Source organism: Vipera ursinii, assembly GCF_947247035.1.
Source record: "Vipera ursinii genome assembly, chromosome: 12".
In the NCBI taxonomy this organism is placed as follows: Eukaryota; Metazoa; Chordata; class Lepidosauria; order Squamata; family Viperidae; genus Vipera; species Vipera ursinii.
The window spans coordinates 20,122,497-20,139,512 of NC_139525.1; the positions used below are offsets into that span (position 1 = coordinate 20,122,497).

General features: G+C 44.3%; 1 protein-coding gene across 1 annotated transcript in view; it reads right to left on the reverse strand.

Annotated features, from left to right (window-relative positions):
• Positions 1-1,910: 1,910 nt before the first annotated feature.
• LOC310646086 (uncharacterized protein) overlaps positions 1,911-17,016 on the reverse strand; it is a gene marked incomplete at its 5' end in the record, with an annotated part of 30,850 nt that continues 15,744 nt past the window's right edge. The window contains 9 exons of the mRNA XM_083372304.1: positions 1,911-6,696; positions 7,599-7,716; positions 8,357-8,546; positions 9,294-9,403; positions 10,535-10,696; positions 11,543-11,718; positions 13,399-13,587; positions 15,625-15,691; positions 16,697-16,774. Coding sequence (XP_083228430.1) covers positions 5,012-6,696; positions 7,599-7,716; positions 8,357-8,546; positions 9,294-9,403; positions 10,535-10,696; positions 11,543-11,718; positions 13,399-13,587; positions 15,625-15,691; positions 16,697-16,774 — 2,775 coding nt within the window. The 3' untranslated portion in view covers positions 1,911-5,011. The remainder of the gene's footprint in view (positions 6,697-7,598; positions 7,717-8,356; positions 8,547-9,293; positions 9,404-10,534; positions 10,697-11,542; positions 11,719-13,398; positions 13,588-15,624; positions 15,692-16,696; positions 16,775-17,016) is intronic.

Here is a 17,016-nt window from a genome sequence, read left to right on the forward strand (position 1 = left end):
ACAATATATAGCCTAGCCCTAAGGTGGCAGCCTATAGGTTTGAACCCATGCTTGCCGCCTGGGGCTGACCAATTGCAGGACCGGAGACGGCCTGTCTGGGTTGCTGGAGAGCTCTCCAGCAACGCACGTGGTGTAATACCACAAGCCCAATACATAACAGTTGCCAAGACTGAACAACAATGCTTTAGCCAGCTGTAGCTGTAAGAGAACTTTGGCTCTAAGTGTCAGAGTTGACCTGAGTGACAATCCCCAGCCCAGAGACCTGTGGATGCCCTTTGAGGTGCTGGGAAAAGATGTTCAGTAGGCTTAAGGGATGAAGTGTGCTCCTTAAAATTTGTATTAAAAACATCAGATCATAGCCAACTGTCCTAAATGGCAGGCCAAAAGGGGAAAGAGTTAGGGTGAGATATGTTGCTCACATGCCAGAAGTGTCCATTATCTCAAAAAAATTGTATGACTCTTTAAAGACCTTTGAGCAGGTTTAGACTTTGTGTAAGAATTAAAAATGAAATCAAGAGAGGTGGAAGTGTCCCTGATACCAAGAAAGGTCTCTAGGGATAGAGAACTTTGGTGCTTTGGATGCCAGAATCCCTATTCAGGTTGCTAGTCAAACTTCTGTGCTGATAAAAGAATCCATGAAGACATTGTCTGCCCTGGAAAATAAATTTTTGAATGGTATAATTTAGCCCTTATATAGAGTCATAGAATCATAGGGCTGGAAGGGGCCTTGGACTCCAACGCTACCCAAAGCAGAAGTCCTTATCCTTTTTTTAATAAACTAGATGTATCTAATGGCAGAAAGTGAAGAAGAACGAAAGAGCCTCTTGTTGCGGGTGAAGAAGGAGAGTACAAAACTTGGGTTGAAACTAAACATCAAGAAAACCAAAATCATGGCATCCGGCCCTCTCAATTCCTGGCAAATAGATGGGGAAGAAATGGAGGTAGTGACAGATTACTGCAGATGGGGACTGTAGCCAAGAAATTAAAAGACGCTTGCTCCTTGGGAGGAAAGCCATGGCAAATCTAGACAGCACACTAAAAAGCAGAGACATCACCCTGTCAACAAAAGTGCGTATAGTCAAGGCTATGGTTTTCCCAGTTGCAATGTATGGCAGTGAAAGCTGGACCATAAGAAAGGCTGAGCGCCAAAGAATTGAAGCCTTTGAACTATGGTGCTGGAGAAGACTCCTGCAAGTTCCTTGGACTGCAAGGCGATCAAACCGGTCAGTCCTAGAGGAGATCAACCCTGACTGCTCTTTAGAAGGCCAGATCCTGAAGCTAAAACTCAAATACTTTGGCCACCTAATGAGAAGGAAGGACTCACTGGAGAAGAGCCTAATGCTGGGAAAGATTGAGGGCAATAGAAGAAGGGGACGACAGAGAATGAGGTGGCTGGATGGAGTCACTGAAGCAGTAGGCGTGAGCTTAGATGGACTCCAGAAGATGGTAGAGGACAGGAAGGCCTGGAGGAACATTGTCCATAGGGTTGCAATGGGTCGGACACGACTTCGCAACTAACAACAACAACAACAGATGTATCTAGCTCCCATTCAATGTACAATTTAGCCTCTGGATCCCTTATCATCTTTGTTGCTCTTCTCTGCACTCTTTCTCAGTGTCTTTTTTGTATTGTGGTGAGCAGTACTGGACACAGTATTCCAAGTGTGGTCTTAAAGCAGTATAAAGCAGTGCTAACATTCCACATGATTTTGATTCTATTATACCTCTATTGATATAGCCCAGGACTACATTGACTTTTTTGGCAGCTGCAGCACAAGGCTGGATGAATTGCTGAATTACATGCTTCTTAGCCTTGCTGATTAAGGTTTCTGCTTTAAGGGATATGAATTGAGAAAAATGAGCCAGGATTTTGACAAATACAACCATATTTCTTTTATTTAAATATTTACAACAATAGTTTAGAAATGTCATGAACGAAAGATGGCCTCTTTAAAGAGTTAATGTGCAAGAGGCTGTGGATGGTTTATAACTCGTCTTCCAATCACAACAGCTGACCAACTTGGGAAGAAGAAAAATGAATAAAAACAGATTTATAAGGATAAATAAGAGAAATGGAATGAGTTTTAATCAGCTTTTAAGAAAACAGAAGTTCTTCATATAACCCAAATTGCTACCTTCAAGGTTATTCAGCAGGGGTTAAAAAGAAAATCAAGATGGTGGTTGTGCCTGAATGATCAAAGCCTTTTTTACATGTGTTGCAGGTGTAACACACATAAAAAAGGAGTGAGGTTTGACTGTGTGATCGCAGCAGCCATCTCAACTTCTTTGGGGCACCTCATGCTGTGGAACATCTCCCCACCCAACCTGGCTTGCAAATGAAAGATATTTAAAATTGTTGTTGTTGTTGTCATTTAAGATTAGTCCACAACTATTAGAGGCAAATAAAACTGCCTTTATTTTTTTTTGAAATGAGAGTTTTGCCACAATCCAATTACTTTTGCTACATAATCTTTATTTGTGTGTGTGTGTGTGTGTGTGTGTATGTGTTGTGTGAATATCAAGACCATTGACTGCCTTGCATTTCTCTCAGCAACAGGACAGAAGCAGTTTGTTCCTGCTGGATGGATATATATATATACACATACATAATGCCTTCCCCTCAATCTTAAATAATTCCCAGAAAATCTTAATCCACAATCTTTTCTCTGTTTCTGCAATCTCTACTTCCATCCTCTCCTTCTACCAACTTCAATGCTTTTTCTTTCTTTCTTTCGACCCACACTCTTTCCCACTGGCCAGAGATATCTTTTCCTTTCCACAGATCATGGTCACCTTTCTGTAAACGGGCCCTCCACCCCCTGAATTCCTGCCTTTGGAATTCTAGGTCCCAACATCTCTGGATGGATGGACTGCCTGCAAATTAAGCTAACAGTAACCTGGAAATAGTAATGTGTGGAAAGTGAACTCCTTCGGGTGAGGAGCAACACAAATGCTCAGGCAATCTCTGCTGTATAGCTGAGGGCACCAAGGCATGCTGTTGGAGGAAGAAAAGCATGGGGCTCAAAGGAGGGGACTCCTTCTGATGCCAAGAGTATTGTGAGAAATGTGCTTCCTGTTTAATGAAGAACCACATTTCTTTGGAAGTAGTGCAGGAGAAGGGCAACAGAAGTCAATGAATGGTGTTTGAAAGGACTCATGAACTTCTGCTAACCTGGCATCTCCTGGGACACATGAGCAGATCTTCCAGTGTGGAAAATAGTCAGTTGTCCACCGCCTCAATTTTACTTGTCCAACATACCTCTTACCTTGTCACATACTCACACACTTGTCCAATATGTCACACTAGGGGGTCAAAAAGGTCAAGATGGTGGCCACAATGTGTGATGAAAGCCCACCTTGCTTTTCTTCACAACAGGGCTTTGTTTGCATAGCCATGATTAACAGCTTGACTTTTTTGACCCCATTCCCGTAGCCATCCCAGTCTACATTGTGCAAAACTAAAACATTCTCAGTTTTAACAGTGTGATAAAGACTTCCATCTACATCTTCATTGCTGAATGACAACAACCCAGAATCTCAAAAATCCCACTGTGTCAACTGCTGACAACTGCGCTTTTCTTCTGCCTTCATAAGGTTGTAGGAGAAGCAAAGATGCCTTACACCCCAAGGCAGGAAGAACAATTTCACATGACTCTTCAACAGGATGGGGAAGTTTGATAAGACTGCCAGAATGCATGGTGGGGAAACTACCATTCTTTGCAGGTATTGCACTGCATTGCAAATGAAAGAAGAGTTTCCTGACATTTTTCTTAAACCCATCTTTGGTGGAGTTTGAGATTTTCCACACTTGGGCTGCATCTGGAGTCTGCCTTTCTTCATCTCAAGAGTTCATGCCAGGCTTTGCCAATGCTAGAACAGCAGACATAAGTCACACACACACAGGTATGTGCATGCACACACAGATTCAGGGACAAGGCTGAAACTTCAAGCAAAGGCAGAGGATGAAAACATAAACTGGGAAGAAGAAAAAGATTGGAATAGCAGCTAAAACTTTTGGATTTCCAAGTGATGCATCATGTTAGGTAGATGACTATGGCCTAATTGGTTGGGTTGGCAATATATATAAACTATGATTGTATTGTTGTAATAGAAACTGTATTGTATCACTTTAAATGTGTGATGATTGGCCAACGCTGTTTTTCCAATGGCCATAAGAGGGAGCTAGAGACATAGCTTCTTTCTCTGTGTTATTCTCTCTGTTACATTTGCTGTTACTTGCTGATTATTGTGGTTTGTGGGTTTATTACTGTTTGCTGAACCTGAAGAACTGTGTTTTGACTTACAGACTGGTAAGAAGACTCTGTATTGGATAATCTTTGGACTATTGTTATTTGCTACCATCTCTTTACTCGTGTATGGCCTGGACTGATTTTTTTTCAACTGTGCTATTGTATTATTCCACAAGTAAAACTTTTTTTACACACCTCAGTGTATCTGTGTGGTTGCTGCATAAACTTGACTATTCTTGGTAACCGCTTTTTCTATGCAAGCTCTCTTTAGCTCAAGAGGTACTCTGCACATCCTTATCACATTCAAAAAACAAACTATTGTTAATGAAGTATAACAGCTTTGTGGCATTTTTCAATGTGTTTTCAAAAATGCAAAACAAAATTGTGAAAACTTTAGAAGGGTAAAATTATTAGTTCATTATTAGGTTTGGTGTGACTTTTGAATCAAACTGAACAATTTTGTGTGTGTTTTTTTTCCTTCTTCCTTCCTTCCTGCTCATCTCTCCATGATGTAAAGCTGGAAAATATTCAACTACTTCAGCTACAAGAAATACACTGGAAATTGTGCTAGACAAATGCTGCCTCAGATGAACATAATTCCTGTTCTTTGTACCGGGCAGGAAAAAGACTAGCTTAGAAAAAAAAGGTCCTGCTGTTTGAAGGTCCTGCATGTGGGCCAGCTGAGGCAGCTGTGAGATTCTTCCCATCCCTTATTTTACAGAAGACCTTCATGCTCCCTCCCTCCTGCCAGGTGTGGGCCCTTAAACGAAGGTCTCCTCTGCAAACATTAAACTGTTGTGCTCCTCAGTTGGGACACTGGGGCAGGACTGACTTCTAAGCCACTCAACTTTGCTCCGGATCAGTTCCTTCTCCACCATTTCTGTTCCTGATTGGGCAAAGTCTTTGGGATTGTCCTGGCTGAAGTACTCCCAGACTGTGTGGCAAATGGAAGCTGGGAGAAAGAAGTGGAAAGTGCCATTGCTCTCCTGGCTGAGCTTCCCTTCTGGATGTGTCGGCAGCTGCCCTGGGTCTTCTGCCAGAGGAGCCCCTTGCAAAATCTTCTCCTGTGATGACTGCCCCACAGATCCTTGGTGGTACCTCCTTGAAACAGAATGGAGTACCAAAGGAGTGTTTTGTCCATAAAAGACTGTCTGGGGTATGTGAACTTGTACAGTTTGTAGGCTCTTGGAAGTGGCTTCACTGCTACTATGTTTTCCATCCAAGCTGGTACCCTTCTTGCTCATAGTTGCAATTGCTTCCTCTGGCACCACTGGGGAATCATTTGGACTTCGCTCTTTGGCGGACATGTACACTGTTATCTTGGTGCGCTTCCAACTCTCTTGACTGTGAAGAGCAGATTCTGCACATTTGACCTCTAAATGCTTTGCAGATTTCTCCCTCTGTACATACTGGTTCACTGGAGCAGAGCCTTCAGGAAAATGGTGCCTGTGGTTAGGGTCTTCAGAACCGTGTCTTCCAAGAACCAGAGAGGGCATCTCAGTGAACTGAGACTCCTTCTGGTTTTTGTCCAAGCTGCCCTCATTTCCTAGATTCCCAGTCACATTAAGGGGCATGAAAACCTGCCCTGCACCTCTGCTGTGGTTTTTCTCTTTATCCTCCACTTGCCTATCAGTGCAAGAGTCCATATTGCTAGGGCCTAAGGGCAAAGGAGGAGTAAAGGGTTTGTGCCATTCTTTCAAAGACCTCTTAGGTATTTTGGGGGACAAAGCATGGAGCCTGATGGAAGTACCAAACATGAATGGCAGGGTGGAGACATCCATGGGGCTGAAGGCAGAGGACTCAGAGCAGTAGGAGAATGCACTGTCTAGGGAGCTTAATGAGGAAGCTGAGGGAGAAGTGGTGATGGAAGACAGGCTGGAGAAGCTGGACCAGTTGGACAAGTTTGTCTGCTGAGTGCTGATCTTTTTTGCCATGTTGCTGCACAGAGGTGATTTGCAGAAGCTTTGCCTTGCTCTGCTCAGCCCAGGGCTCAAACCTTCATCAATAAGCTTCTGACTCTCCAGCTGCAACTGCTTGAGCCTATGGATGTAATCGCCATGGGTATGCATGATGGTGGCATCACAACTGGATTGCCGGGCCACTGGCTCATGGTCCTGGGCAGGAAACTGAGAACTCAGGCAAACACTGGGCTCTGAGGAGCATCGGTTCCTTGCAGGGCTGAGTGAACTAATGGATCCAAGAGAGCAGAAGGAACTTTCTTCTTCGAGGCGGTCATAACTGTCAGTACTTGCATTCTTCCTGGCTTTATTCTGGTAACAAGCTGTGATTTCACTGAACAAATCCCAGTCTTCTTGTTCCTCACTGAGAATCAGCCCTCCAGATGGGCTGAACAGGCCATCATCTCCTTCAAGCCCATAATGTTGTTGGGCTCTTTCTTGGTAAATGGTTGCATATTCCATCTCATCTGAGGAATCGTTGTGCTGAACTGCAGAGGGAAGAAAGAATATTGAAGGACAGAAGATAGAACCTATGGGAGCATTTGTTGCCTAAGCCTGAAAAATGCCCCTCCCCCACCACCCCAATTATCTTTGACATTGTGTGGAGAGTAAATTACTAAGAAGCGCATTTCTAGAAATTTATTTTAAAAGGAGTTTTCACAGGTAGGATGGCCTAAAAACATTTCCAATGGTGTGACTGCATCTTGTTCAGAAGCAGATACAAATTCAGCAATAAAAGATGCAACCCTGTCAGAAAGTGGCCATTTCCTCTTGGGTCCTTTTCTTGTCCTGGTCCTTGCAGAGTTACGGCCAGATGAGGAGGCCTTTAATGATATGATAATCTGATTTAATAAATCTTTCCCCCTGTTTCTGATTGGTTGATGCTTAATAAGAACAATTTCTGAGTCATCTCTTGATGGATTTAGAGTGCTGCTTATGGATATGCCTGATTTTAATTTTGAATACTATTTTTAGGGTCGGCCATCTGCAGTTTCTCTTCAACTAAAAAGCTTTTGATGAGGGTATGTAATAAGGAAGAACCAGGTTCTGAGAATCTGAGACATTTGAAAGAGTCTTGTTTGGAGTTGTCCTTCTCTCTCTCTCTCTCTCTCTCTCTCTCTCTCTCTCTCTCTCTCTCTCTCTCTCTCTCTCTCTCTCTCTCTCTCTCTCTCTCTCATGGTTGAAGCCCCACCCTCTTTCCACATGTACTGAATATGCAGTGCACATGAAAAGAGGACAACGTTGCAATCATGCAGTTGTAGTGCCTTTCTTGATTTTTTAAAATTCCCTCTGCAGTTGGCCCTGCCCTTGCTAATGCTGTTAAATGTGGCCCACATCTTTGTATCCCTGGAAAAGATAAAATAAATTAATACTCTAGCAACAATCTTACCTAGTAAGTCATCCACACTTTGGGACTTTTTCTTTTCTGGCCTTTGGAACAGGGAAGCAATGTCCCCTCCAAAAATTTCAGCGGAGTTTTCAATTAGGAATTGCACCAACATGGCCACCTACCAAAAGGAACAGTCCCAGGTCAGAATGGGAGAAACAGCCTTGGGTGTCATACTGGGAGCCCTGAAGAAGACAAAGGCCCGAGTTGCATAGCAGGCTAAGCCAGGATGTTTGGTCAATTTTTGCTTCTCTAACAATCCATGTTTATGCAGGTTGAATGTAAATGGGAAGCAGGACATAACAGAATAACAGACTTGGAGGGGAACTTGGAGGTCTTCTAGTCCAACCCACTGCTCAAGTATCAAGGCTAGACTGACTCCAGGCTTGCCCAGACTGCTGAGATCCAGATGAGCTGAACTCCCACTCCCTTTATTCCCAGCCGTTCCCACTGATGGCCAGGGGGGTCTGAAGTATGTGGGGGGGGGGGCGCAGAGCCCAGCCTGCCTGGGCTGCAGGTTGGGGAAGTCAGGTTTTCATCATGTGATTTTTCTATCTCGGGCTGTGTGGCAAAGAGCCAAAGCACATTGTCAGCTCTGAGATACACTGAAGTTGTTTAAATGCAGAGTGGCCTTCAATAAGCAGAGCTATGGATGAGGGAAGACATATTAGCAGAGAGGAAAAGCTGTTGTCCTTTGGGATTGAGTGACTCTTGGGAAGAGCAGATTTGGGAAAAGATGAGATCACCCCAAGAGAGGTCACCTTCTTGGTTGACTTGCTCTCCTCCTCAGGTCCAGTGGGACTGGGAAGCCACAGCATATTCGGGGCGATGCAAAGAGCCAGGTTGAAGGCATTCATCTGATTCTCCACCGCATTCCGCTCAATATGGTGCAAGACCCCAAACAGGTGTCTGAGCAAAAGGAGATTGGCCTCCGGAAGTTGCTTCACTAAGCTGTCCAAAGAAAAGAGACCAAGGTGAACCCTCTGGAAATCATGGGTGCTCAGTGTGCAGATCCCCACAGGCACAGAGACTCCTCAAGTGAACTGCTTTAGTGGTGGGACTTCAGCAGAGGTCCTCCCCTGCCTGGAAGTCTTCAGCAGAAACTGGATTTCTGGGGGAGAATTCCAAGAACTGGATGCCAAGAGGAGAACTCAGGAAGGCCTATCCCTCCTGCTGGTGGAGAGTAAAAGCCACCACTCTGTGAACAAGAAGAGAGTTGCTACACAGTGGCAGGTTCTTTTCTCCCTTCAGCAACTGATTATCTGAACTGACTGATGTTTGCAGCCTCCATGTGGAAATGTGTCAAGAACATTGAGCTATAGAAAAGTGAAATGCACAGACTATGGGGAGGCCTCGTTAGGTTCATGACTTCACAGGGAAATGGAATCTCTGGTTGCTGAACCCCAGCTCTTAGCAGCCCTGGCCAGCCTGAAGGTGCTGAGGGACACTGAAGTCATCATTCAGAGGCATTGCCAGCTCACAGGCTGCCAAAGGGTATGCATGATATGGCCTCCCTGACCACCTTGCCCAAGCAGTGGAATACACATGCTCTGAACAACTCCATGCACGTGATGCCCTGAGCATGTGAAAGTGGTAACAACCCAGCTTCATACAGGAGTCCATTCCCCACGATATGTGGCTGATTTGGGCCTGAGGTCATGGGCGAAGCCAAAGATGATGAGAGAAAGTGCCACCCACCTCTGGATAGCTTCAATCTTGTGTGCTCCACTTTCCTTCTCCATGGCTTCCATCCATAGATTATGCATGTCTGAGGATAGAACACTGTCAGGTATGTTTCGCAGAAAGTCCTAAATTTAAATACACACATGCAGAGTAGTTTAGTCAGTCACACAATCAGCAAGTTAGCTTTGAGTTTTCTTTGAAAGCACTTTTATCGATTCAGCCTTCAGGAATCAGCCATTTGGCCTCAGGATTCTGAGGTCACAATCTGAGGGTGGCAAAAATGGTCTTGAGAGTCACATGTGGATGATGAGTTTCCATCTTCTTCCCATCTTCCATAAGGCAGTTTGGTACAGCCACCAAACAGGACACCAACAGAGAGTTAAGACTGCAAAAAAAACACAATTGCAACCAGACCTGTATATTGTGTGGGTCAGGAGGAGGGCTGAGAAAATATCTACAGACCCCCCCCCCACATCCTGGACATCAACTGTTTCAGCTTCTACTCTCAGGATGCTGCTAAAGGGCATTGCATGCCAAAACTGCTGGACACAGGGACAGTTTCTTCCCTCATGCTATCATTCTGCTGAATACCTAATTCTTACAATGCTGTCTAATGTCTATGTGTATTTACCCATGTAGCATTATTTATCCTTCTGATTACCTTCTTTACTGTTCCCTCTTATTGGTATTACTACTACTACTACTACTACTACTACTACTACTATTATTATTATTATTATTATTATTATTATTATTATTATTATTATTATTATTATTATTATTATTATTATTATTATTATTATAGAGCTTCTGCACTGGAGATAAATTTCTTGTGTGTTTAATCAGCTTTGGCCAAATAAAGTATTTGACAAAGGTATCTCTCCCTCCCCATATTAGAGCAGAAACTGATTTTTTGAAGAATGGAGCTCTCATACCTCTAATTGCTCTGCCCATCATCTTCTGCTTCGCCCTTCTTTGCTGAGAGAAAATAATCTTTTTTGAGCTGTGCAAACTCATCAGCTCATGTGCCAGGTGGGTACCAACAAGGCAGCTGTTGGACCACTGTTCGTTTCTGCTGCAGGCAGCATCTTTCACATGGCTTTGGTTCCTGGAAGGCTGAAGCACAAGACCCTTGGGCTACATTGGACTTGGTAAATCCAAACTTTGCTGAAATTCTTTCCCTAGGAATTATGGAAACCAGCTTTCCATGAACTCTGAATTCTCACATGACGGCCCACTATGGTGGCCCACTTTACCGTAATGATTGCTGCTGCCACGAAGACAGATTCACCATCCACTTGGACATCATCCCCTGAGTTGAGCTTGTCTTTCAGCTCCTTGCAATTCTTGGCATTGGCAGAGCGCCTGAAAATGCCCCGAGTGGAAGGACCTTCGTGGTAGAGCAGATACAAAATGTCCTGCAGGTGATGAAGGCAAAGATCACACCATCACTGTAATATTTCTCAAAAAAATTGGGCTGTGCTGGTGGGGGAATTCTTAAAGTGGTTGAGATTGAGAAATTCTGCTCTAAGGTTTTATCTAAGAAATCCAGTTAATGAAAACAGGCAAAAGCAAGAGCCATTTGCTTTTTCCAGAGGGTGGGAAGTAGATTAGATGCAACTCTTAGCATCCCCTCCCCTGGAGTGTCTTTGGTTGAGCTTTGGTCTACACTCATGTGAATCTCAGGAGTGAAGCCCCGTCCATGCTTGGACTTCAGGGAGAACACTGGTCTCCCCACACCTCAGGATTAGAGTGCCAACGTGTTTCCCTCCACAGTGGCAAATGGATAAAACTGTATGCCATTAAAGAGACAGATGAACTTGGTTGTGTTGGAGTTTTCATAAAAATATAGGTAAAGGTAAAGGTTCCCCCGCACATGTGTGCTTGTCGTTTCCGACTCTAGGGGCCGGTGCTCATCTCCATTTCAAAGCCGAAGAGCCAGCGCTTGTCCGAGGACGTCTCCGTTGTCATGTGGCCGGCATGACTAGATGCCAAAGGCACACAGAATGCTGTTACCTTCCCACTGTAGTGGTCCCTATTTTTCTACTTGCATTTTTATGTGCTTTCGAACTGCTAAGTTGGCAGAAGCTGGGATGAGTAACAGGTGCTCACTCTGTTATGCGGCACTCGGGATTCAACCCGCCAAACTGCCGACCTTCTGATCGACAAGCTCAGCGTCCTAACCCACTGAGCCACCACGTCCCATAAAAACATACCCCCTTCAAATTCAAACTCTGATAGATAAGCCAAGAAGAACATCTCACCATGATGGGCTTGGGAAGAGTTCCTTCAGTACAGACTGATGTTAACGACAAGCCAAAGAGTTTTCGGGGGTTGGTTGGGGACTGAGAGGCAAGACTGCCCATTGGCGTGCTGACACTTCGCCGAAGAGCCCAGTCGATCAGAGACTTCTTGCGCTTGAAATGTTTCTGCAAAGGGGCTGAGAGCACAAAGGGACATGGGTGCAAGTGGTCAAATGGCCCTTGCATTTCAGGACAGGTCCTGGTCAAGAAGACCGGTGGTCACAAAGGAACAACTGAAAGCAATTAAAAGTGGCTCACGAAGAGCTGAATGATGGACTTCTTGCCTGATGAATGTGATGTATTACTGAATTTCTATCCTATTTATTATCCCATTTTCATCTCTGCTAGGTCAAGGCAGTGTACATGGGGATTACCTCTCATTTTCTATCCACAGTAACAACCCTGCCTGCTGGGTTGAACTGAGAAAGAGCAACTGTTCAAAATTCTCCAGAAATGTCCATCTCAGATTTTCTATAGTCCCAGCTAGCATCTTCACCACAGGAGTATCCTGCAGTCTTTTATTTAATTGGATTTCATTCCATCCACCTTCCCAAGCATGCTTTTTAATCAAGATAAGGATAACAAAGAACTCACAATCAGATTCCAAGCCTAAGCCAACCCTAGCAGGACAGTAAGGGGGTAGAACTTGATTGGAAAAATGTCCCTGAGCCAAGAAATCCTCAGATTTCCCTATACCTGATTCCTTGATGATCATTTTGTTGTGCCCTCCCTGCTCCACCCCACCCCAGAGAAAGAAATGGGGTTTGCTGATTTGGCACTAGAAGAGGAGGATAATTGGAGGCTCAGTGCTGAAGCACTTGGATGGCCTTCACAAACAACAATCAGAACCTCAATTTTCCCCAGGATTTGGCCTACTGGAGAAGACCTACTTCTGCTTAATAGGGCAGGGGTGGTGACATCTTCCTCAGCCTGATTAGACCACAGTCACAGTAAATATTAAGTCAGCCTGTGTGGCCAAAGACGCTCACAAGTTGCCAAACATGGCACTAATGGCCAGGCAGCCTCTGCAAAGTGTTGGGGCAGTCCAGCTCTCCAGATCTATGGGGCTGCTTGGATGGCTTTCCCAGGTTGTCCTTGAGGACACAGCCATGGCTTCCAGTGGAATGCTGGCAAAAGGAAGAGAATCTTGCACCCATGTTGAGAAAATGGCCTTAAAGTGACAGTGGGAGTGTGCTGAGCAAGGGTGTTTCACCCTGTGGCTCTGAATCTTTACATAGCCCTGGGCAACATTATAACAAGAGACCTCAAGCTTCCTCCCAGCAAGTGACATTGTCAGAAACCATATTGTTTAAGGGGGCTCTTTCTCTTTCTTCTATTATTCTGGGTTCTGCCATACATCTGGAAGGGAGGGGGGAAGATACTTGTTTCTTTCTATTGCTACAATGTAACTCTTTCGCTGTCTCTGAATACTTGTTCTTTGAACTGTCTCCCCTTGATCTCAGCTTGAAACGGGGTGGGAATGCACCTCCAGCCATCTGGCTTATCTCCTGTTTCAGAAGGGGAGGTACGAAGACCCAACAAACATTGCTACAAGCCTGAGGCAGATGGCATTATCAGCTCTTTCCCACAATGCACTTAACACCTGGGGATTGGCCCATTTGAATTGACCGGATGAATTATTGGGGTGGGGTTTGCCTGGGACTCTTTTAACCTATTGATCTGAGCAGGAAATCCTCAGATCCTGTCTATTATGCCTGCTATCAGCTTCTCCTAATAAAAGTTCCTTTTGGAAGAAACTTCTTCCATGAGTTCTGCTTTCTTAGGATGAGGTTTTCAAGTGGACTCTGACATTTTACCTCTCCGCAACTGCACCGGAGCCTGGGGTTTGGGCTTCAGGATGAACTGGCACTGCCGGTCATTGGGCAGCTGGTCCAGCAGTGAAGTTTCATACTCATCAGGAAGCAGCACGCCATTGCCAGGGCCTTGCAACTGGTCCACGGAGCCTCGGAGGCAACTCATGATAATGCTGAAGGGATGCTCATGTCCTATGGCAACAACAGACTGGTTGCATCATGTACTGAAGACAAAGAGGCCTGGTGAAGTTTAAGTTTGGGAAATAAAAAGCAGCAAAGAATTGACCGACTGGGATTCTAGTCTATATGAATAAAGGAGGCTGAGCCTAGACATTACCCTCCTCCCCTATGTCCAGTGCCCAGGGGAAGGATATCTAACCGATCATCCCAGGAAGGCCCACTGCAGTCACTGGTCAAATCAAGTCGGAATAACCCTTGGTCCTCAGAGGTCTGATTTTATCATTGGCTTGACCCCATTCACTTTAAACTGCTATCAGCTGAATTATCCCATCCTGAATTGCACAGGGGACTCTCTGACTTCTGCTGAGTATGTATATCTGCAGAATGTCAGGTGGCCCAAGCCAGTTGTGGTCCAGATGTTGAACAAGGAAATGAGATGAGGCTGAAGCTAAAGGGGAAAAAATAATAATAATCTTTCCTTGACAGCAGGACTTTCCTGATAAGGATGTGTGGCTGCAGAGCAAACAATTGTTTGCGTGACAACTAGATGAAGTCCCATCATTCCCTTGCAAAAAACCCTCCACCACTGATCCACTTCTGAGAAGCTTCCCCATATGTTCTGACTTTAAGAAAGGAGAAATATTCATGTACACAATTGTTGAAGGAAAGGGCAGTGCAAAGAGGGGCAATTGCTGCCAACCACCCAAGAACTGGAATATACAAAACCATTTTTTTTCTTGCCACAATCCTCTGGGCTTCAGTCCAGAGGAGAGCATAGAAATGCCAATGCAGCCCCTGGTGCCCATCCCATTCCCTACCACAGTAGTTCTCAACCAGTAGTCCATGGACCCCTAGGGGTCTGCAATGTCATCATAGGGGTCTGCGATGGGATGTGGAAATTGAAATGTAAGAGGGGTAAATATTAAAGAGCATGATATCCTCTAATGTTTTTGTTATACCTTTATTGGACTGTAATGGTTTCAGTGCTGGGCTTCTTCCACCCAACGGGAGAAAGGGCTCAGCAGGGGTAACGCATGTAAAAAAGGAGCAGGAGCTTGACTGTGCAGTCACGGCACCATCCTGAATTTCGTTTAACTCCCCATCTCTTTGAGGATACCCCTGGGGCTTAGTTCTTACTGTACAATATGGAACAGAATTTGCCTGTGACAATGAAGCGAACCCCAGTCAGGCATTCTAAAGAAAGGCAGAGGAGGCCACTGGACAACTCATGGTGGCTGGGCATGACTGTGAAGGGCAGTTACCCACCAGAATAACCCTTCCTGTGTAGACCCCACCTCAAGGCTTCCACCCATCCCAAACCCTGCACTATTTGAGTTCCAGTTCATGAGATTCCTTTGGGTCCACAACAAGGGCTCCCACTGCAGGCAGCTGTGATGGGCTCATTGGTTGGCTGCACCACAGGGACTACTTCGAAGGGAAAGGCCCAAATTGGTCTGTAGAAACCACATTGCTTTTTTGACAATAAAGGTCTTCTCACCTGTTTTGGCTCCAGAGGTCATAGTCCCAATTATAGTCCTTTGGCAGTTATGAAACAGTCTTTAGGAATTCTGAGAAAGAATCCTATGGAACAGGTCATTTCCCTCTTGGCCTGTCTTCCATTTCAAAAGGAAAAGTTTTTGGACTTCTTCTCACTTAGCTGTCAATCCAGACTAAGGCTCATGGTTGCATTAGATACATGAAGAAGTAACCCCAGGTGTTGTTATACCATCAGGACCATATGTCTGCCCTGCTGGCTTGGATTGATTGATTGATAGGAGGTGGTTCAAAAACATCTGAAGGGCCACATATTTTCTAACCCTTGTCTATAACCAATAGTACTCTGTGTGTGTTTGTGTGTGTGTGTGTGTGTGTGATTTTGATTGTACTAAGAAGTCTTTTTGGCTAGAAGAATACAGATAAGATCTTTTGAAAGCATTGTGGATTTAGGTAACTCTACCCCAGCTCAGCTAAGGTGAACCACCAATACCAGCTGAAGTTGCAAATATTCTCCACACTCCCATCTCCATTCAAGAAAGGAAGAGTTCTTACCAATCAGAGGGTATGCAGGATTGTCCCTTCCTGAAATAACCCACAGGTGATAGTCACTTGATCTACCCTGTGAATGGAAAGATAGAAGGCTAGTGAAGATCAAGCTGTAGAAGCAGTAGAGCAATTGAATGCAAAACAATATAAGAATAAACAGGCCAGGCTTGGAAGGAGGGAGGAAGGGAATCAGGAAACCCAGGGTTATAAATCTCATGGAAAACAGCCGAGTGCTGACCTTGGAAGGAAGGGAAAAATGCAGGAAAGGAAGAGACAAAGAGTCAGGAAGATACAAGTCAAAAAAAAAAAATCCACCAGTGTGTTGCACTACACCACCTCATTTATGCAAAGGGTTACAGAGCGAGCACAACTGGATCAGTGAACCATTCTTTAATTTTACACAAACATACACATACTCACACTCTTATAACCCAGCAAAAACATCAGTAAATATAGCTTGCAACTCCGTCCTCTCATAGTTGTGAAAAGGACAATTTGGAAAAGGCTTTTGGGACAGCAGCTCTGCCCTTTCTGATCCTCCTGGTAAAATTCATCTCAAGGGCTGTGTATCTAGGTCACGCTGATGTATGAGTAATCCATGAGGGCACTACTCATTCTAACATGCAAATAGTTCATCTGTTTGCATGACAAGAGACTTCCTTACAGTGGCCCTCTCAAGAATTTCCCAGCTGTCCTCAAAGAGAACATTTGACCCGTTACTGGCTCAACTGAGCCAGGCCAAAAATGGTCACATGGGACAATACGTGCATAATTGCTTGTGCACAGGTTACCTTAATATGATATGTTATGATTTATGTGGGACAACCATCTGTTTCTTTGTGAAGTATCCAGCCCCTAGGGATTTTGCAAAGTGCATTTTAATGAAGATACTTCAATACTTTCTCTACTTCAGCTGACTTTCTTTGTGGGGTAAATATGAACCCAAATGGACAGATCCAACTGGTCATCTGGATCTGTGGACGCTCTCTTTCTCTCTCTCTAAAGAAAAACGGGAGCCATTCCTCTCCTCACCAATATCACTGAACCATTTTTGACAGGAAGTTACACTTATACTTACAGGAACCCCCAACTGTTCTGTGGTTTTTTTGATAATATTGTCAGCAGTTTCCATGTTGGAGATGCTTAATGCGGTGTTCTGAACAAAACAAATAAACATTGTAATAATTCCTATTTCTTTCTGAAAAAGAATATTTTAATGAATTAATATTATCATATGAAACATATTTACAGCAATATTCTTTAACGTATAAGATCACTAATTTGTCACATTATGATATTCCAGTTCCAAATTCCAAAGGACTTGTAGATTAGCAATATCCATCTTGAAGAATCCCTTGGCTTTCTACAGCAATAAAAAGGAGCTTTAGACTCTGTAAT